This window comes from Pecten maximus, chromosome 10, assembly GCF_902652985.1.
Source record: "Pecten maximus chromosome 10, xPecMax1.1, whole genome shotgun sequence".
Classification (NCBI taxonomy): Eukaryota; Metazoa; Mollusca; class Bivalvia; order Pectinida; family Pectinidae; genus Pecten; species Pecten maximus.
The window spans coordinates 24,428,700-24,453,059 of NC_047024.1; the positions used below are offsets into that span (position 1 = coordinate 24,428,700).

General features: G+C 34.9%; 1 protein-coding gene across 3 annotated transcripts in view; it reads left to right on the forward strand.

The window, feature by feature from the left end:
- Positions 1 to 24,360, forward strand: part of LOC117335681 (DNA damage-regulated autophagy modulator protein 1-like) — a 100,267-nt gene that overhangs the window by 62,200 nt on the left and 13,707 nt on the right. For all 3 annotated transcript variants that reach the window (XM_033895836.1, XM_033895838.1, XM_033895837.1), the window contains 3 exons: positions 12,281 to 12,334; positions 19,599 to 19,666; positions 23,115 to 23,275. In XM_033895836.1, coding sequence (XP_033751727.1) covers positions 12,281 to 12,334; positions 19,599 to 19,666; positions 23,115 to 23,275 — 283 coding nt within the window. The remainder of the gene's footprint in view (positions 1 to 12,280; positions 12,335 to 19,598; positions 19,667 to 23,114; positions 23,276 to 24,360) is intronic.

Here is a 24,360-nt window from a genome sequence, read left to right on the forward strand (position 1 = left end):
TCCTTCAATGATAACAATGTAACTCTCTTCCGAAAATGCAACGATCTGCTTCATCATCAACACCCGCCCTATCAATTTAATCCAAACCAATGCCATGTTCTCGAACTGAGAACTGGTACAGTTGCAGCGAGTTCATTAGGTATACTAACATCACTTGAAAACGCCCATGCATAAGGTTTGGTTTGGTTTGTTACATGTATTAATTGATGTCCTTTCACCATCTATGTTATTTTAAGGACGGCCTCGAGCTCCCCTATGTGCGGGATGCATGCATGTAGTGTATATTCGTGTCTCTTTGTGATGGCGCGAAACTGATGTCGTCTTTGAGTGATACCTCACTGAAGCATACTCCCGCAGACATATAGCAAGACACCCCGCCCAGTCAAATTACTGACAAAGGATGAAGCAGTCGCCCCATTCCCAAAATGCTAAACTTTATGCAGTAGTAGTATCTACCAATTCTAAAACTCTGATATATCTTGACCAGGCGACAAAGCCTTCCTTCCAAAGGTGAACGCTTAACCCTGCAAAGGAAATGGAATGCAACTATATATACTTCGTAATCATGATATGGCAATTAATCAATTATTCTTTAAACATAATTATGTCGATATGGCCAGATTGTGATAGGGTTGCATTTGATCTAAATATTCTTAACTATTTCAAATAATTTCAAATATTTCCGCCAACATTTTTCTTCTGAAATTCTTTCCGCCAACATTTTTCTTCTGAAAAAAGGCCACAATAGAAACCGCCCAGAAGTGTTTGACTGATAAATTTTCACGTAATCTTGTCCAATTTCGTTAGTACTTTGGTACATTAACAGTTTGTTTTCATCTTGGTTACAGAAATTCCTATTCCTTTAGTGACTCTGGAAATAGCTAAATACTACCCGCCATCCGTCATTACAAAACAAAAACGTACAGCCAGGAGTCTTTAAGGACACTGCGTCTGAATGGCCTCTTAAATATTGCATTAGCTCGTCGGTCAGGCCATCTTGGACGGAATGACAATTACTTTGTTTACGTCTGACAGCCTCTTCAGTAATCAGATTTCATTTAGAAAGGTTGTTAAAAAAGGAAAGGTAGGCTTAAATGTCTGACACTAATATCCAGTATTTGCAAGACCCAGTTCAGCTCTACTCTAAATGATTGGAAATTACCGATTCTGTGTCAGAGAAAAGCTAACAATATTTCACACGGTTGATATTAATGGCTTATGGCTTAGGTAAGACAGTTTTATCTCGGTTCAGTTGGTAGCTATTTTTTATCTTTAAAATGCAAGTACACCTGGAAATTGCTCCATAGTTAAAGAGGTATGCTACAAAAGCTGCATCAAGCAATCCTGAAATTAGTATTGGGCGAGTTCGAACAGAAACTATAGTGACTCCTGTATGGATAGAGTAGGAGCGAAAAACTTTGGTTATTTGCAATGCATATGTGTACAGAAACAAAACATTACAGTGCGAACATATAGTCTACTTTAATTTGGTCCCACCACGGCATCTAAACTTTATATGCGCATGTGTCATTATTTGAATTGCATATGTAATCACATTAGACAGATTGACTATGGTAAGTAGTTGTTTATCGAACTCGCTCATAATATGTGTTCTTGCAGAAGTGGGATTTTGCCTTCTTGTGTTTAACTAGGAAACATTTAAATGACAAAACAAGATTTCTGATGTATCCAATGTAAAAATTTGCAATTTCACAATTGGCTTCTCGTTCTCATTGTTTAAGTAATTCTTCATCTGTCAGTCTTGGCGCTGAGCATTGAACCAAGGAAGAAAGCATGTGCTGTATTAAAAATGAAATAATATCCTTACAATCGATACTTAAAATCGCATGCTCGACGTGAAGCTATAAATTGTTGACGATTTCTAAAGTCTAACTCATCATAGTGTGATAATGATGAAAATAACCATGTTATAGTGCTCAGGTAGTGCCTGTCGGTGTCTATAAAGAGCAGAAAACAATTATCAGGTAACGAATATGAACACATTTCATCTGGAAACGTACTTGTAAAGATAATTTTAACTTTACGTCATAATTATCATCTTCAATAACGCTAATACTATGTGAGTAAATGTACAGACACATTTCTTTTCCATTGTCCACCGTCGTATTGTGTAAATAATGTTTACCGTTTAAATTCTGAAGTCTAACATGCATGCCTTCTGATGACGCCGCATAGGCCACGAACACATTTCAGTTAGTGATAGTTTTTATCTATTACAATTAACTTCATATTTCACGACGGTGACACGACACCTAATATATATTGGACACGGTCTTTAATTCATAATCAATTGCTATTGGTTTTTTACTGTTTAGACCTCATTGTTCCTGTTCTATGGAATTAAGCAAAACATTAATTCTACAAAACCGTGTGGTGAAGGTCTGTCGCTTAGTTATAACAGTGTTATTGGTAATCGGTAATATGTTTAATTCTGACTGAATTTAAAAAAATTTAAATCTAGATTGAATGTACTGCATGGGTGTAAATCAGTAACATAAAGCTTGGATACGAGAGGGATCGGAAAGAAACTACTAGGTGGTTCGGAATTATTGTCCGTTCCGTCACTTAGTGACGTCTTTTGTCTCATTCAGGAATAACAGTAAGCCGCCATCGACTTAGCTAATGTGTCTTTTAACAAGCCCTAGCTGCTGAAGTACCAATTGCCAGCCAATGTGACATTTCACTGCAATTCAACAAGACTATCAAAAATCTCAACAACCTTATAGCAATAAATTCCTTGTTTTGACATCTAGTTTTATCTTTAGTAACACATTGTCATAACACGTGGGCGGCCTGATAGGTTAACAGTAGACTCGATGGTGCAATGGACAACGCATTATCTTTTTCACGACTGGGGTTCAATTCCCTGAATGGACATGCACAGTAATAGCTACTCAATCATTACTCAATCTGAATTGAAAATAAAAATAAATATGAGTTTATATAAATTGTTTCATATTTTCAAAATGAAATTTTAATTTTCGTTTTCGTGACTTTGTTGACGTTGATATCCAAAAATTATATCAATTTACGCTTGCAGTATCCTTGGAAAAAGAGTATATATATTTTTCTCTCAATTACAGTTCAAATACCTTTGTGGTAAAGATATAAATCAATGAAGGAGACGAGAATAATTTCAGTAAACTAAACTAACTATAGTTGCATTTGGTAATAATAAACAATCACAAAGCAAACGTAACAGAATCTAGTAAACAAATTCCAATCGCAAATATTTGTATACAGGAGTGTTTAAAATATTCACAGTATATTAATATGCGCTACCTGCAGATCTAACAAAATTCTTTATCAATGTCTTCTAGAAGGGGACATCAACATGAGACAATTTGATAAGGTGTGGTCTAGTCTTCATAATGTCTCTGATCTTTCTGATTGATAGAAGTAGACATATTTTAGTTTGTTCGAGGTTTTAGTTAAATTCAACATATTGTTGGTTAGACGAACCTAAACGCAATGCCAAGAGCGCTGAAATACATTACCCCTACCATAAACAAGTTTTGCATTTAATCAACAGCATGAAATATCAATATGATAGTTATCTAATAGTTATCGACCGTTTGATTACCCCATAATCATTGTGGTACATGTCATTACATGTGTTATGCAAGCTATATATAACTTTGACATACACGTATCTAGAAAGTGATTTCAACTTTACCTGGCTAATGATTTCCCCGAGTTATCTACCACCTGATAGTAGGCACCCAATCGTTAAACAACGCAATAGCGACCAATGCATGTAATTACAGGAGCCTGGACCCAAACACCCTGGCATCGGTAAACATGTATCAATCAGATTAATAAGGGTAGCACGAAAGGTGATGTAAAATTTAATTAGGAAATATTCATGTCAATAACAGCCGGAAACGTAATTAGTATTCGTAATGATGCATTACGTCAGCTGTAAGCAATGACGCGTATCCTGGTGACTTTGACGAATGTATATGGATAAAATTTACCTAAACTGGTTTTGATTATACCCAAAAGGAAACAAGTTACTTTTTTGACACTGGTGAGAACGATATCGTTATAACACGATGCAATGATTGCCATATCTCATTTAACATTTCGAATATTACTTGTTTTGACGATAATAACATTTTGTAATGTCGGTTACCATTGTTTGTTTGTTTGTGGGTTTTTAAAAAAAATATTATTTAATTGATTAATCTCTTGATTTTATTTACCTTTTTAATTATTTATTCATTTATATCATTTGTCTTAAAAACCATCCTGAGGAAAAAAAAACACAGTGGAACCTCGTTATATCGAACTCAAAGGTGTCATAAAAATCCTCGAGATATCCGGGTTATTCGAGCTAACCAAGTATATTTTATACAGAAATTTCATAGCTGAATTTTTACTTCGAGTTACACACAGTGTTCGAGTTATCATATTTCGAAATCTGACTGCATGTACAAAAAATGTATTGATCCTAAACCAGGAGTTTAAAAGGTCATGAAGTACCATAAGTTTTGTAAATGTCAAGAGAAACCTTACTATTCAGCAATGTTTTAACAGCTGGTGTTATGGGTTCTATACATTTAGCACGCAATCACATAGCGCATTGCACACTCTTTATAGAATAAAGCGTAGTTATGTCTTGATGTTTACACTATCTTAACATTATTCCTTGAAGGAAGAAGGAAATGTCACAACAGATATATTATCAAAAGTATCACAACACAATACATCTTCTATGCATCACAGTTGGAAGATGAAGTGTAAATGTTATGTTTCATATATGGAATGCCAAATCTTGGTGTTTTGGAGTTTGTAAGGAGCATTTTAATTCTGTAATGTAGTTCTCTGAAATATGTTCATATGAACCAACTACTATATAACAAACATTTAAATAAAACTGTGGTCAGGATGGTTATCATTTTTGACCTCTTAGTAAATTATATTTTCCTAATAGCCCTCTGACGTTGCTTCGACTTTAGTCTTTAGTTGATAATTGCCCCGTGAGGAAATGAAAAGGTTATGAGATGTATAAGCCCGAGAGGGGTCGTGTTGTGGGAAGTGAGGAAACCAAATGACCCGGAGAAAACCTACTGGGTCGGACAGGTGATTAAATCCCTTTTCATGTCCGAAAGTGGAAACGAACCCCAAAAAAAGCCGCTTAGGCTAAAAGCAAATGTGTTATTACTGTGCCACCTGATCACCCAAAGGGTTCTGATCCTTCGCCATCAAAAAACCGATGTATATAAATGTAGATTAGTACTTGCTTCTCTTTTCATGATGTACAACTTTTAAGTTTGTGGTATGAATTTGATGGAATAACGTCAGTATAAAGTGACCGTGTAGGATTTCATCTTGATGACACTATACAAGTATCCAGCAGAACCCAAAGGAGGGGATCGTCCTTATATGACTTTTTTCAAACTCCTATAAGGGTGAGGCCAAGAATATTTATATTTCATATCTGGCTATTTAACTTTTGGCTAATCAATAGACTCCCATACTTTGAACTACTGATATGAAGATGGTCCCTTTTTTGACGAGGTGACTCATTGATGGACTTCAGTGATTTACTGTATTGCAAGAACACCCATTTAAGATGGAGAAAGCATATATGTAATACAGACATAACTATGAGCATAAATGGGTGATGATGACATTTCGATGGTTTCCGTATATTATATGTTTTGATTTTAGACATAACAAGGAGGTACAACCAAAGCAAATCCATGCTTGTTTAAGCGGTTAATTTGTTTTTGATCCATGCTTTTTGTTTTCTATAGAAAGCCGCCTACATACTCATGTCATCCCTCATAACGTCGAAATCCTAATCTAGCAATTATATGCATGACTTGATCAGATTTTTGGACATCGGCCAATACAACAACGATATCTACTTCTCAGGAAAAGTGAACGGATTATATAGGGAAACATTTTCAAACAACGGCGGAAGGCTATATCTTGAAACATATACATATGTATACTGAAAGGAAAAAGAAACGTAATATGAAATCGTCCGGTTTACCGGAAATAAAAAGATGTTATAGAATGTAATAATGGTGTTGAAATTTCATCCATGTAAGTTATGTGCCCTCGTCAAATTTCATGTTAATCTAACCTCTCCTCAATAGAACATCTATGGGATGAGTTGGACAGAGGAATAAAGTGAACCCTCTAAGTAACGTCGCTTAGTTGACGTTGGCGCTGGATGAGGAAGGACATTGCCCTGATAAATGTAACTAGTGGAGCTCAGTGGGGCATACACAATATTGATGCGCCTATAACGTTATTCATTTTCAAAGGATATCCTTGGATTAACAGAAGATGGAAGAAAGAACTAAACGCATATTTATGAAATTTTCACAGACGACATAATGGTGTCACATCTGTCAATTACACTATTGTTGCATTTTATATCATCATTTTGTTCCCCATAATAAGCCAGTTAGTATCTAATTGCATTTATTTTCCCTTTTAGTATAAAATATCTACATGAACAGGAAACCACAAAAAGGAGCGTTTTTCAGGTTTCCTTACGAGAAAAGCTCTGGAAGTTTCAAAATGTAACTTACTGCTTTGTTACTGTGTTGTATTTATTAATCTAGCCTGTCTGAATAGGAAACAGATTGACCTCAACTATTCTGAGCTCTTTATATGTACATCACAGCTTTTGCATTTGTTAACGGAATGTTCATGTGGAGAACAACGACAGCTTAGAGGCTTCCATGCTGTTCGAAATGTCTCGCACAGTTCTCGGTTCTTTTTCAAATGTCCTTTAGATGCACGTCTATTTTCCGTCTCGCCATCCCTCGATTTGCCTAATACGAGGGAGGTTATGACAAAGGATATCGGGTAATAATACAAAATAAAACATTAACCGATAAATGGTTCAACGTCTCCTTAGAAAATGACAGAATATAAGCCAAATATAAGTTGGGTGTTTATTATTCATATAGGATATTATATTTCTTTAAAGCTATGGCTTGATCCTGACAATAATCAACACATTTAGGTCAGAGGTCAACTTGTGAGCCATTTTATAGTGCTATTCTAGGAAAATGTCATACATCTACTTGTCTGTTTTGCTGACTCTGGGATGATCTAGATTTTGAGATCTCGAGCTATATTTGAATGATATTGGCTTAACATGTTCTTGGGGTCAAACTGATACTAACTTTTCATCTTTTGAGCAATCTTTTAACTTAAAAGGCCAATTGCATGAAACTGGAAACGAATACAAAAAAGAATTATTTAAGCATTGATGTCATTTTTTTTTTTAGTTTCATCGGGGTATGAAACAAATTTTGTTTGCAAACTGTATGAATCCGCGTAGCGGATTCTTACCGAAGTTTGCAAACAAAATTTGTTTCATACCCCGATGAAACTAAAAAAAAAAAAAAGACATCAACCCTTATAATTAATTTTTGAAAATGATTTTCTTATTCAAAACATGTTTTATGTACAATTTTACTGGTTTTAAATGGGATTCTTTTTCTCAAATCAATACGCAACGTCAATTGTCGTATTGTGACGTCACATTTTTCGCGCCATTCTCGGAATTTCTTTCATAGAAGAATGAAAAGAATTTTTCGACCAATCACATTTGAGTATTTACCATGAAAACAAAGAAAAATTAATTATATTAAAATGAAATCAAAATTTTAATCAAAATCTGCCAAATACAGACAACATTATAAATCTACAAAGAGACCGTTAAAAATGTAAAAGTAAAATAAAACCACGTGTTTCGAAAAAAATATCTATCTTCTGCTTCAATCAAGTCGTCTATCTCAATAAAACAATGAAGACGCCATGTACATGTATAAGGAATGTCCCCACAGTTTTCTTACACAAGAGGATGGGGGTCAATATCTTCCATAAGGATCTTTTCTAAAGATTTATTCGGTGGAATCGTGTACGTTCAATAGGAGTTATCATTGCTCTCTTACTGTGATAACACAGATGACTTTTGCACAAAGTAACCGTATAAAAGTTTGCTGTCCTGAAAACAACAGGGTAACTCAGTCCGTTTGTCCTGCAGAGGGTGTAACCGTTCCAACAATTTCTCGAAAATTAGATTGGACAATTAGGTCTTTGTGTATAAACAATCAGAAATTTATCCGAGGGCTCTTGTTTTGGCCTATGATACAATTTCAAAACTTGCCATGTAATCAGAAAAAAAACTTGCATTTGCTTATTGCTGTCTTAAGAGGACGCCTTGGTAGATTACTTTACCTAAAGGTTCGGGCCTGTAACCTTCATTTTCAACAGAATTAGTTGAGAAATCGTCTATATACTGAAGCGATACAAACGGATTTTCTGTCTCCGGAAGTACTTTTTGCTTCTTGTTGAAATTTAAGGATTCAAAATCGGAAAGACAAAAAAGACAAATTAAGAATTCATTATAATGAAAACAAATGTATTACAACACTTGAATAGATGAATCATGCAATGAACTAGAACTATTGCACACTGAAATTACGTGTGTAAGACTTTGTTCTGTTACCACCGCCATTCATCCAGTTCTCTAATGATTTGCGCTCCATCTGACATTTTAGCCAGCCTTCATTAACTCTTCCAAGCAATACCTCGCCGCTACCTCTGATACTGTCTATGCCATGGCGACGCAGCATTTGTTGCTGATCACTGCACTTTAAAATGCAAATACTTTTATTGCTATTCAATTACCCCCGATGCGTAGGTACAAGAATCGTCTGATGTTAAAATATGTCGATACATCTCGTCTAAAAGCGCTCGGGTTTATACAGTTCGGTAACGGTATAGTCCGTTCAAGTCGTCCCAGGAAACCTGGTAATGATTTTATTGCATACTGCTGTACCGAACCTAGCCTGGATAACTACGTGCCATGTACATATCCACTTGATGCTGTCTAGACAGAGAAAGGTTGCATCGACGAGTGAATGACAGCTCTAAAGCGCTACATTTTCCCGAAAATCCTCTTCGGAATTGGGGAGTTTCATAGATTACTTGAAACACTGGGTTTGACATTTGAAATAACTTTAATTGACCATAAAATCATGAAAAGGTCTTTTTTGTTCAGGATGATAGTTTAGCCTTGTGTTTATATTACCAAATACAAAATTTCATATCATATTTAAGAAATGTCAGTGAAGTCTACGTGCACTAGTGTAACCCTATCTATTCTACAACGTCGAACAACCTCACATATGATAATTGTGCGTAAGAAATGCGTAGCGTACTTGTTGCGTATTCTTTTCGGCGCACTCAAATTTCCGCCATTTCCAAATTATAATAGATTTGCGAAATAAACAAATAGCGCGCCATCTTATTTTCTGCAGGAATAGTACATCGAACATAGTTTAGCACAATGCTTCAGGCGCGTAAAACGATAACATAATATCACCGCAAAAAATGTATATTTTCAGTTATATGTTAAATAAAACATGCTGAGCAGGAGCCCACTAGCAGGTTCTTGGTCGATACAAATTGAAAAGAAGATAAAGGGGCGGAAAATATCACCAAATGCATTCTGTTGTGTCAATAATCACATCAACACTATGATATCAGAATTATGAATAGATAAAGATATGGTTTAACGGCATTGTGCAAATCCAACAATCCAAAACTAACCAGACTTTAGATAAGATATACCTGTGAAATTGAAATGATATCAGGCACAACAACAGTATTATCTTGTCCGTAAAGCAATGTCAAGCTGCAAGGGAATGCAAAAGCCTATGAAATTACTGTTCTGATGCCGTGAACGTTTTGTGCTTATTGGAAGGCTGATGATTATCGATGTCTATTACTGTAAGACAAAGCCACAACCTCATAACAAGTTACTCAGTGCGCAGTGCAGATATTGTTTCTTTCGTGAAATTGGCTTCTAGAGATACATTCCAGCAACTCGTAATTCGACAAAGATGCATTACAACATGTTTAGCATAACACAATGACGACCATTCTGAGTATTTGGTAAATTTCAAATCTAATTTCTATCTCTAAAAGTGGCTTGAAACACCACCAACTATTACTTATGTTTGACGTTTTATTCATGACTTCGCAACGCTCGTGACAACCCATAGAAAACATTGTTCAATGACGTCACAGTAATTTTGTTTGGACTAGAAACAGAACACGTTTGTTAAATAAAGCTTCCTTGGAACGATTGATGACAAACACGTTATATTGATATGCACTGAACGTGGAAAAAAGGTTCAGCATCCAATGCATAGACACTTGCAAAGGCATGAACGTGATGTTTCTATAGACTCAACGTATGTCTGTTTTTAGTATTGATAGGATATTTCATGAGATATAGAGAAGTTTCATAATGAGTGGTTGCTGTATATGGTATTTCTTTCACTCTCGTTAGTAACAATTACACAAGAATTAACGAGTTTATGTGACTTGGTTCCACCACAAAAAGAATGCTCTTCCGAGGATGAATTGATCCCTGTGTATTTTGTATATGATATCATTTTGGACGCGAGGATAAGATCTGTAGTGAAATACCGTTAATTAATAAGCAAACTGACATTTTGACATGTAAGCGCGATACACAGAGTCATATCAAACGAGAGCACCCACTGTCCATATTGCATGATACATGGTTGTCTAAGAATGCATTAAATTTGAGATTTTTATTACTTCTCTTTTCAAATAACATTTTTCATAATATTGCTTCACATGCGCCGTCCCAGTGCTGTGACTTACAAAATGATTTAAATTGTTTTTGACTCTCAGCAACGGAATTGTACACAAAGAGATGTAATTGGCCAATTTAGGTGTCACTATAATGGATCGGGAGAGAAGAGGTCATGCCAAAGTGCTGAGGCGGTTCGGTGAAAAGGCACGAATTATAAGGCACCATCTTAAGAGAACCTACAAACATGGGGGTGGGGGATGGGGGTGTGAGAGGGGGGGGGGGGGGGGTGGACACGGTGGCCGAGTGGTTAAGGTGTCCCGACACTTTATCACTAACCCTCCACCTCTGGCTCTGGGTTGCGAGTTCGAAACCCATGTGGGGCAGTTGCCTGGTACTGACCCTTGGTCGGTGTTTTTTTCTCCGGGTACTCCGGTTTTCCTTCCCCTTAAAACCAGGCACGTCCTTAAATGAACAACGTTTTGTAACATACCCTAATCTTGTATATCCGGTAGTGATAAATGTTTTGGGGTTTTTAATCTTATATGCAAAATATAAATTGATGATTGGAATGTTTTGTGGTAAATTAAGGTCATGGCAATTTTTTATCATCGGTATCAAAGACAAGCTGCTTTTGAAGTTTCCAATCGGATAGTTGTTAGAATCATCTACATTAATAGCGCCTTTGCATGAAATGAACGTTTGTAATAAACTCGGAGTGCACCCATCCTGCTCTATTTCAGTTGATATCAAAACAAGGTGTGCTTCATTTTTTCCTGAGGGTTGCATATTTGCCAATGAATTATTCAATTAGTGCCGTTACTATGTAACAATTTTTTGGCCTAGCCCCTGGGAAATTAAAATACATAAGGGGAGATTAAAGGAACATTTTCTTTTAAGAGAAACAAATGAATCAAACACCTGCTATACATTAATTGGTTGATTATAACAAAGAAGTTAATTAACCCTGGTCCGTTGTTTATTTTCTCTATCTTATTCCCAATGCTATGATACATAACAATGAGAGGATCCGATGTTCCACGTTTATTGATATTATTACTGGTTCCATTGTTATCACCAGAGCTCTTCTTTTGAAAACATGTCTTTCTCGATTTTGACCTAGATTTGTATGAAAAGTGCCATTGAAGAAGCAGAAAAAGTTTACTCCATCCGAGCACCTTCTCTTTGTACTTTTATCATGGGCATCCATACAACTTAACATATATATATATATATATATTCATAGTTTGCACTGGTTTTATCGATTTTGAGTTAGAATTACGGTTTTGTTATCCTTTTTTTAGGTATTCTTTCTGTATTATACCCGGTGGCTTTAACTTATAAGTAAGTGTCAAAGGAAAAACATATGGTGTTAACAGTTGAATAGACTGTCAAGAGTGATTTACATATAAAGATATATGACTTTGAGATAGCATTAAACTTGGTTTGATTATACGTATTCCTAATACAAACATCCATCAAACTACATTTGTTGATCTCTTGCCCTACTTTTATCGACTCTGAGTAAGAACAAGGATTTCATTTGTATGTGCGTTTTCAATAAAGGAGGTTAAATCTACCATAATTCCAATTAAAATATATCATTTCAATATATTTCATTTATTCTTAATAATTATTGATTTCTTGTTCCAGGTATGGACTGGCTGTAGCACAGAACCACACCTATGCTGTGTTCCCTTATATCAGGTACGCCCATTAGTGCTCTGAGTCATTCGCTATCTTTGTAGTTTTGATCCAATATACCTAGTCATTCGTTATATATGTAGATTTGTTCCAATATACCTGGTCATTCGTTATATATGTAGATTTGATCCAATATACCTTGTCATTCGTTATATATGTAGGTTTGATCCAATATACCTTGTCATTCGTTATATATGTAGGTTTGATCCAATATACCTTGTCATTCGTTATATATGTAGATTTGATCCAATATACCTAGTCATTCGTTATATATGTAGATTTGATCCAATATACCTTGTCATTCGTTATATATGTAGATTTGATCCAATATACCTTGTCATTCGTTATATATGTAGGTTTGATCCAATATACCTTGTCATTCGTTATATGTGTAGGTTTGATCCAATATACCTAGTCATTCGTTATATATGTAGATTTGTTCCAATATACCTAGTCATTCGTTATATGTGTAGATTTGATCCAATATACCTAGTCATTCGTTATATATGTAGGTTTGATCCAATATACCTAGTCATTCGTTATATATGTAGATTTGATCCAATATACCTTGTCATTCGTTATATGTGTAGGTTTGATCCAATATACCTAGTCATTCGTTATATATGTAGATTTGTTCCAATATATTTCTTGTCATTCGTTATATGTGTAGGTTTGATCCAATATACCTAGTCATTCGTTATATATGTAGATTTGTTCCAATATACCTAGTCATTCGTTATATATGTAGGTTTGATCCAATATACCTAGTCATTCGTTATATATGTAGGTTTGATCCAATATACCTAGTCATTCGTTATATATGTAGATTTGTTCCAATATACCTAGTCATTCGTTATATGTGTAGATTTGTTCCAATATACCTAGTCATTCGTTATATATGTAGATTTGATCCAATATACCTTGTCATTCGTTATATGTGTAGATTTGATCCAATATTCCTTGTCATTCGCTATCTATGTAGATTTGATCCAATATACCTAGTCATTCGTTATATATGTAGATTTGATCCAATATACCTTGTCATTCGTTATATGTGTAGTTTTGATCCAATATACCTAGTCATTCGTTATATATGTAGATTTGATCCAATATACCTTGTCATTCGTTATATATGTAGTTTTGATCCAATATACCTTGTCATTCGTTATATATGTAGATTTGTTCCAATATACCTTGTCATTCGTTATATGTGTAGATTTGTTCCAATATACCTAGTCATTCGTTATATATGTAGATTTGATCCAATATACCTGGTCATTCGTTATATATGTAGATTTGATCCAATATACCTTGTCATTCGTTATATGTGTAGTTTTGATCCAATATTCCTGGTCATTCGCTATCTATGTAGATTTGATCCAATATACCTTGTCATTCGTTATATATGTAGATTTGATCCAATATACCTTGTCATTCGTTATATGTGTAGTTTTGATCCAATATACCTAGTCATTCGTTATATATGTAGGTTTGATCCAATATACCTAGTCATTCGTTATATATGTAGATTTGTTCCAATATACCTTGTCATTCGTTATATGTGTAGATTTGTTCCAATATACCTAGTCATTCGTTATATATGTAGATTTGATCCAATATACCTAGTCATTCGTTATATATGTAGTTTTGATCCAATATACCTTGTCATTCGTTATATATGTAGATTTGATCCAATATACCTTGTCATTCGTTATATATGTAGATTTGATCCAATATTCCTGGTCATTCGCTATCTATGTAGATTTGATCCAATATACCTGGTCATTCGTTATATATGTAGATTTGTTCCAATATACCTAGTCATTCGTTATATATGTAGGTTTGATCCAATATTCCTTGTCATTCGTTATATGTGTAGTTTTGATCCAATATTCCTGGTCATTCGCTATCTATGTAGATTTGATCCAATATACCTTGTCATTCGTTATATATGTAGATTTGATCCAATATACCTAGTCATTCGCTATCTATGTAGATTTGATCCAATATACCTTGTCATTCGTTATATGTGTAGTTTTGATCCAATATACCTAGTCATTCGTTATATATGTAGATTTGATCCAATATACCTTGTCATTCGTTATATGTGTAGATTTGATCCAATATTCCTGGTCATTCGCTATCTATGTAGATTTGATTCAATATTCCTAGTCGGTCGTAATTGATATAGATTTGGTCTTGTGTTCCTGGTAAGTTGTAACTTATGTAAATTTGATCTTGTGTTCCTGGTCGGTCGTAACGTACATGTATGTAGATTTGATCTAGTGTTCCCGGTCAGTCGTAACTTATGTAGATTTGATCCAGTATTTCTGGTCAGTCTAATTGATGTAGATTTGATCTTGTGTTCCTGGTCAGTCGTAACTTATGTAGATTTGATCTTGTGTTCCTCGTCAGTCGTAACGTATGTAGATTTGATCTTGTGTTCCTGGTCAGTCGTAACTTATGTAGATTTGATCTTGTGTTCTTGGTCAGTCGTAACTTATGTAGATTTGATCTTGTGTTCCTGGTTAGTTGTAACTTATGTAGATTTGATCTTGTGTTCCTGGGCAGTCGCAATTGATGTAGATTTGATCTTGTGTTCCTGGTTAGTTGTAACTTATGTAGATTTGATCTTGTGGTCCTAGTTTGTTGTAACTTATGTAGATTTGACCTTGTGTTCCTGGTCAGTCGTAACTTATGTAGATTTGATCTTGTGTTCCTCGTCAGTCGTAACTTATGTAGATTTGATCTTGTGTTCCTGGTTAGTTGTACATCTATGTAGATTTGATCAAATATTCCTGGTCAGTCGTAATATATGTAGATTTGATCTTGTTTTCCAAGTCTGTCGTAATTGATGGAAATTTGATCTAATGTTCCTGGTGAGTCGTATCGTATATCGATTTGTTTTTCTAATCAGTCGTAATATACCATATGTTGATTTTATCTATTATTCCTCGTCAGTCGTAACTGTCACTTATGTAAATTCGAACTCGTGTTCCTTATCTGTCGTAATGTATATTAATTTGATCTAATGTTTCTAGTCAGTGTATACGTTAGATGTTTTGAAATAGAGTTCCGAAACAGTCGTAACGTATAATGAGCTGAACTAGTGTTCATAATCATTCGTGATGAATGTTAATTTGATATATTAATCATAAACTATCGTAATCTGTGATATATTATTACAAACTCTAACATCTGAATTACCGGGTACAGAGCTTAGTTCGACCTTTTCATTAACATAACCATGTTCACGGTACAAAATAGACAATATTTGAATACTTATGAATTGATTGTGTTTTCACGATATCAGGAAAATTTAAGGACAAACATTACTTTCCGGTTATTATCATGATCGAGATTTACCTTATACTTATTTATGTCACTATCATTTTCAATTATTTGTTCTAAATAATTACAAACTTTTGATGCCAAAATACAAACTTTGCATTCAATTCAAATATCGTTTTTGAAAATTTTGCTTTCAAAACATATTGGAGTTAAATAACTGCTTTACTTAAACCGAACTGCACATAACAGATAATGGATGATTTCGTGTGAAAAACAGCGGGAAGAAAATATTGTAAGTATTATCGTGTTCTTGTGGCCATTACATCGACATTGGGTCACGATAATTGTGGAAGCGAAGGTACATTATGACTGACATTATGCCGTGGGTTTGGCGTCCCAGCGGTCAGCGAGCAATATACACTGTCACGACAGGATTCAACGTATAAAAGACCGGAAAACAAACACACCCTATCCATACCCGCGATAAGTATTTCGTTCACGACACAACTGTGACAAAAAGGTCATTGATAAAATTGTCTTAGATAAATGCCTCTGCCGCATAATTATACGAACACGTATCAATTAGGACTTTTGACACATGACGGAGAACATATGTATTCGTTTTTTACGCGACTTGCGTACGATCATTTTCTCTCCTTGTTTTAGAGACCTATTGTTAATCCAACAAATAAAAAAAAACCAAACAAACAAACAAACAAAAACAAAAAAACAAAAACCGAAAAACCTTGAAACCGATTTGTGTAGCTTTTAATGGATTTATTTCTGCGAATTTTAGGACCCCATGTTACTATTTTTAGAAACGTTGTCTATCAATATTGCTAGCTAATACAGCTTTATTCGGTGCCTTAGGTCCTTTACAAAAGTCGTCCTGTAATCAGATTACATGTCCCTGCTTTTAATGTCACCAGAGCGTTGTGAGAGACATTCTGCTTTTACACTGACCTTTTCCTCTATATTATGAGCTATGTTGTGAATTAGCACATACTTATTTTACAACCAGCTAGTTTGATTAAAACTAATTTCCTGGTCGATATTTGTTAAAATGATTATATTAGGACAAGCAATTAACTGATACTAATGGCTTTTGAACCAGAAAAGACCGAAGTTTAATGTGTAAGTATGGTAAGCTGAAACTAGTCAAAAATAATAGAATATTACTTTGGCCTTTTTTGTGGACAGAGATATCCACATTTACAATACAGGCCTATGTTTGAATAGTTCTGAATGATTAAAAAGAATTAACAAATTGTAACGTGTTGTGAGACTTTTTCATCTCACCATCGTCATTGCTCTATAAAATATGTGTCAAAATTGATGACATCATCAATTTGCAACGTGATTACGCTACAAAAAATGATGACGTTACATTATTGTGAGTACCGTCTTATCGCGTGTCAGCTGTTTACCCTACTCGTGCGAGATCGAATTATTCCATCCCTAGCAACCATGGGATCACCCTGTGAAGCATGTGAGAAAATCTATGTAGCTTCTGGCCTCTTAATGTCTCGTGCAAAGTGAAACTAGCACATAAAGATAACCTTCCCGGGGTCTGTAATGCATTTTTGAACGATAACTCGATAAACCTCAAAATGCTTGTATCATTATTATCATTTAGAATTTTAACGAAAAGTCCCGCTCAATTCAAAGTTCAAATAACATGAAAATGATCAAGTTGTGTGTGATTCATTCGTAATTCGACCTTTTTCAAAATCAAATAAGGTAACAAATGACCCTATTAGTTTGTAGCATATGATTTTCAAGATTATTTGCTACCTAATTATATCAAGAACATCACAAGAGGCTAAACATTGTATGCATATGAATGAATTTTCGTCACTAGGTTATATTAGTTCATTATCCAATATTTGTGATGGCATCCATGCTACAGTGAAAGCCACACGTATTTGTTCAGAAGATCTACACCAACATTCCAAGATATATGGAGTTGGGTTATTTTACTTTATTTTGGAAAAATAAACTTTTTGTTATAACATCTATTTATCCTACGACTCCTGTCATACATGCATCTTTGGTCACTAAAACAGAGAAAAATATACGTTTATATGTTTAATTGCATAGCCTTGTCTTAAAGCGAATGACTCTTTTCTTTTTTTGTGCTTTATGAACCATTTTCTCAAAACAGAGGTTTTAAAAAAGGAGTCGTCACTTGCGGATACTTTAAGAGAAAAGAAGCGATGAATATTATTTAACATATGTACATAAATTTCGATAATACCTACCATGATTTTTTTAATCTATTAATTGTGCTCCAATCGTATTGATGTTCATATTACAATTTGTGGTTGTTATCCAGAGAATGAATGAAAAAGAAAAAACGTACATTTTCGATTTTCTAATCCGTTTCACATCTATCGATGGTTAGTGCAAATATCTTGTCTATGAATACTTACAACATTCGGAAAAAAAATTGATAAGCTTTGATATTATCGCATATGCATGTGGATATATAGCTCACGATTTTCTTTGTCGAATACTGTTTTTAGCTAAAGAAAGCCCTTTATGTACATGTTGCTAATCCAGCAATGCATTTACAGACTTCAATTTTGTTAGTATAACATCTAATCAATATGTTTGTCACATGCGCCAGCGTCGCTCGTCGATAGAAAGGGATATAACTTACACGCACGGAGCAGTCCATTGATTTCTAGGAATATATACGAGTTTTTAATGACTTCAGCGCAAGGAAAATTGAAAAATACGATAGGAGTGAAGGCCAACCATCATTTATAAAAACTTTACAGTCTTTTTTCCAATTTTTTCTCAAAACACGACATATTCAAATAAATACCAATTACAACAGATCCGTTAAATATCATATTTTTTATTCCTTGTCATCCACCACAAATTGTAAAAAACACGCGACATGATTGATAAAAAAAAACCTGCAAACAAAGGTTTTCGAAATGGAAAATAACATAATGATCATATGTGTCTGGCTGCTTTGTGAATATTAAAATTTGATATAAATAAGTAGGATATAGTTATCAGTCCGGTCAATTAAAAGGTTATTATTATAATCACAGTTTAACAATAATTTGAATTTCCAGTAGAAGTACTTTGACATTTGTTTAACCAAATTATAGCACTCTTCCTTCATTCATATTTTCAGAAAGTAGATAAACAGAATTTGAATAAATGAGAAATGAGATGTTCACTAATCAAGCTAAGAACTTTTTGGCACGCGACTACAATATTTTCGATCGTGTTTTTAAATCCATGAAACTATTAGGCCAACAAAGGTTAGATTAATCCTAATTTGGTACATCTATACATTTTCTTAATAAAAATGTTTACTGTTAGGTGTTCGAGGTATGGGCTAGACTCGCCGAGACGAGGTAGTCCTTGCGCGTCCTAGGATGGGTTATACATAGCTCACGTGCACGTATTCTTTGTACTTATTGAAGCCTGAGAACCAGTCTCGATGCATCGCGTGCAATGAAGCTTTTACCGTTAAACGCATTTGATTGGATCGTCTTGATCCACAGTCTATTAGAGATAGCTTTGTTAACAGCATAACGTGTCTCTATGTTGACATTCGCAAATTTTGAATTAAGTTGTTGGTCTGTACCACAAGATATGATTAACCATAGTCACATATGGTTCTATTATTATTCGAAACTTCATATGTTACTGTACCAAGATATGCTTACACATTTCATTTACGATGCTGTTTCGTTTAATATACATGTTTGCTTACTGTTTCATTTACCCTAATGACATTTACAGTATTCATGGGCCTTAAGGAATATAAATAAATAAATAAATAAATAAATGGATGAATAAATGAATGAACGAAGGAATAAATGAATGAATGAATGAATAATTGAATGAATGAATGATTTTGACCTATTGACACATTGCCTATGTATAAACTGCAATTGTTGTGCGATCTTCCGTCTAACATCGACGATATTCATGTTCTTTTCCAATGCAGTAAGACGGGAACACAAGTGCCCGAGAGGGGGATTTTCACATTGTTTATATCCATTGGTGCCTTATCCAGTAAGTATATTTTATGTCGAGGCCATGGCGAGGTCCAAACAAAACATTTTGCTTTACACCATGTGAAAATCCTTTCATATTTCGATTAATTTGGAATCAAGTGAATACTGCTTAATGGCCTTGTAATGGGTGAGGGTGTAACATTTCTGTACACAACATCCACGTACGGAAAGCTTGAATGTATTGGTTTCTGCTCCACGGCCACGGCGGCAACTTTTATATGAAATTGAATTACTCGATATTCAGATTTGAATGAATTGGTGATTGTTATGGGTATGGATTTTTTTCTTTTTCGTAAGACTTAAGGTCGAATGAAGTTCAATCAGAACGATGAAGCTACTGAATAATTATTAGAATCATCACATTGAAATGCCTTACACAGTGGGTAGGATAGAATGGCACCCGATTATATCATATTATAAGGACAACATGTTAATCTAAATTAATGGTATGAGCTGGTCAGCCTGATGACGGTATAATGTAGTATGGTCAGGTGTCATGGTAACCGTGGCAAGGTTGTGCGATGACACTATCAAATGTGTCACAAGATGAATAGCAAGTGATATCTCCACGCCCTCACCCTTCCCTGGTGGGAAAGATTGGTGTGGAACAAAGGTCTGGCCCGCTTCCTGGCCAGCACGTTAATGAGATGATGTCAATCCGTATTGCTAATAAGACAACTTGAATCATAATGCGTGACGAGGGATAAATCAAATCCTTTGTCTCAGATTAATCTCTAACATAACCTACTTTAATTTAGAGCTACCAGCTTGTCCTATTTAAAATCAGTCATATCGACAATTTTAGCCTCTAATTCTAATATACATAAGTGCACATCCACCGGGAACATGTATTTGCAGTGAGGAGGATTTTACAATTTCAATACCCATACACCTAAATCTTCTATTGCGATTTAGACTATAGATGCATTTGTTTTGATAATTGGGTACTGGTCTACATCAAGAGAGATTCCTTTAACTCTAGAGACTGCTGTGGAATGCGTGATGATGTATAGTGACTGTCAGCTCTTATAAAGCCGTACGATCCGTTGCGGGGGCGATGCTATCTTTGTCAAAACAGTTCCGGAGCAATGATACTGCTACTTAATACGGCTTCCCAGAGGACGCCCGTCAAAATATGCACCATAAGTGGATGCTGAAAGAAAAAAGTGTGAGAATGTTCCTGCGGCACTTGAAGCGACAATTCATGTTGCATCATCATTAATAGGCGAATAAATATGCGAGCCATTTCTCTGTCTTTCCTAACAATTATTTCCCCCCAAATATCTCCATTGACTTTCTTGCTTCACTTCTTATCTTTGGTTGAGCGCTCGCCCCTGCCTTAGATTTGCACCGGTTGCTCTTAACTTTACGTTTAGCTTAAGTCAGCTGTTTCCACGGGTGTCCTTAACTTCTTACAAGCAAACGATTGCATCGCTTCGTCAACGTGCGGCCAGAACCTCGCCCCTAATCCATCCCCAAAGGAAGGGACTACTATAAACGAAGAGTGAGGGATCGGGTGGGTGGAGCCGTCATTTCCTATTCGTTACTTAGTTTGACCTTTAATTTTAGACTATAGCCTTTGTCTCTATGCTGTAGCATACCCAAAACATTAAAGGAGACACTTATTATTACCTAATTGTCGTCCAGAAATAAAAAGATAGCACCAGAAAGCATAATTGTGACACCATGGTGTCTTTTTTTAGTAACACAGAATTGTCTTGAAATTGATCCCCTTCAGTTGTTTGCCAGCATTTGATGACGGAAAGATGTAATTATTTGGTAATCGGCATATCGAGATTGTGTGAATTTGCCAATATCTTTTTATCATGATTATTATTAATATTTTTACATACAATTGCAAAAATTATTGATGTCCGCCAGGCTAACGTAAATTTGCTTGTAGGGCAACAAATTTAAACTTTTATTGGGTTTTATTTCACGGATGATTTGCAATCGTACACAAATTGTCATATTTAAGCCACATGTAGCGAATATTACCTCTTATCGTTTTCCATTTAAGTAGCCAACGCCCTTTAATGTAAAATGTATTGTTTACGCTGTAGTAACTACCATTTGTATTCACGGTAATTTTCATCTGATTCATTAAACAATCATTATCTGCTTATCAATACAGAAAACACCTTTTTCCAAACTGAACTCTGATTCAGATTTAACGGTATGTTTGAGTCCCCAAGCACCAATGTTCAAGCAATCCGAAAAGGACTTTATTTGATTTTACACAAACAAGGATTCGTAAGCCATTGGCATTGTTAAGACCTGACATTGGTTTGTTAGGTTTCAATTACGTCGTCACAACTTTCACGTCGATAATTCTGAAGTTGATTGAAAATGAAAAATCACTTTTATAAGGTTGCTTGAGGCATACATTTGCAAGCATGACGATAACAACATCGCAGCAAAATACTCCTTGATGGGGTAAGGATATGAAGTCCAATAGTGATGTCCTTGTACAGTAGAGTGCGATTCTTATTATGGGACAATTTCACTGCAAATGCCACCACCAAATAGAAATAACACTTCATAAATGTGACGACATTCAATGCAATTCCTTTGTAAGGAACGGATTGTCGGGAATCAGACGAGGCGTCCTGGCGGTAATCCCTAATCACTTTAAGCTAATCCCAGCATCAATCTCATTTGGTAAGTGGCTAGCGAGGTCCAGCACGACCGGACATCGCCACACTAGTAAATCACTCTACTCCACAGAGGCTGTGTGCGAAACGGAACAGGATGTATTAACACAATGTTTAGATAAAAGACATACATGCAGACATTTCCATTTGATTTCTAATTTGCATTCTTTATATATGATCATGAACACCATGAAAGGACGTAAGCGGGTGATTTATGCCTAATCTATAGCATTTTTTCTTTTTTTCATTTTTCATTTTTTTTTCTTTCATTCATCTATCAATAACATATAATTGAACCTGGAAGACTTTTTATTATTACAGATTTAGATAGATTTCAAACTGTGTTTTTGCTAGGTTCAATAAAATTAAATCAATGTTATTCTCATCTTTTAAAGCATAAACCAAAACGGAAAAATATGTTAACTAGTTATGCACGGGTAGGCATGTGGGTGTTGATGTCAACATTTCAAAGCTGTTTGGATTTATTCCATAAAATGTATCCATGCAATATTCTGAATTAATTTTAAAGAGAAAAAGGTATGGTTCTTATCATTCAGGATATCAATTTGTGTATATGGATTAAAAACTCATCAGTCGGTTGTCTTCATTACTGTTCTCCTAATATGATGTATCAAAAGAGCGGTAAATGTATAGACATGTACACTTTACTAATATATGCTATTGTCCTACATAATTTGCATATGAGAGTTCATTTATTCTAACTGATGAACAAATGAACTTTCTTCGTTTTCAATTGTTTTATTTTAATACTTACTTGTTTGTTCTTTCTAGTGGCAATGAATGCGGAGATGCGGTTTAAATATGTTGAACTGATGTACGAAAGAATGTCCTTGACACCCCGAGAAAAGACACGACTGTCTACAATGAATAAGTCAGCTTTGTATCTTAGTCTTGCAGCTGCCTTCGGACTCCTTATAGTTGCCAGCTTCCAGGTAATATAATTATAACCTTGTAATATGTGGTTTACTATAAGAACAGACATAGGTAAAGCCCATGTGATGAAAATTTCTGCGGGAAAAATGTTCAAATATTAAGAAAAAGAAAGTTATATTTAGACAAAAAATGTAAATAATCGAATAATTGCTTTCAAGAGGACTCATATGCTTATTGAAATCTTGAGCGTTACGTCTCGACTGAGTCATGTGTATATAATTCAATTTAGTCTTTGACCAGGTCCAATCTTTGACAGGTAGACAAAAATCACACTTGGTTCTTAGCTTGGTAATGTCAGAGTTTTTGCCTGTGTCATAATTCGTGAGTCCGAAATTGTCTGGCACGTCTAAGCCTTAAGACCTGTTCAGTTGCAAATTAAGGTAATATCCCTGTCTCGGTGTTCACCTGTCCCAGAAAGGTCACCTCTGCCAATCTTCAGTCTGTAGTACAGATACTCCCAGTAGATATTGACATGTTTGATAAGGTATTAGTAAAGAAAACAATTACAATCCACAAATCATATTTCAATCAAAAGTCATCCTCTAAATTGGTACCTAATGCTATTTAAAAGAAGAAATGATATGTAAAATCTACCTATGTGATTTGATCTTCTCGCAAATCAGACATGATATTGGTTATAAATAGAAAAACCAAAGACCGAGATAATTCATTTACAAAACACACCAAGATTACCTTACACGCACTTGTCCAAAGGAAATTTATTATCTTATCATTTCTGACCTGCATCATTAAATGGACACATGTACCGGAAAACACGCACATCAAAAGGTATTGATCAAAAGAATGATTGTGAAAAGAAATGCATGCTCAAGTACCGTATGTATACCACTTTGATCATCAAAGCATGATCTGCCTATGCTTGAATTCATTATACAAATTCGAAAGTAAACAATACTAGCTTGTACAAAAGTACAAGCGTATTTGACGTCTATCTGGCATTTTTTTCCTTTAAAAGACTACTTATCTAGAATAGCTGTGGATCATTTTACTCAAAATTGATATGAAAATGCCTTCCACATTTCCCTTGCAATGTATGACCAAAGTCAGCGAGGCTTTCAACAAC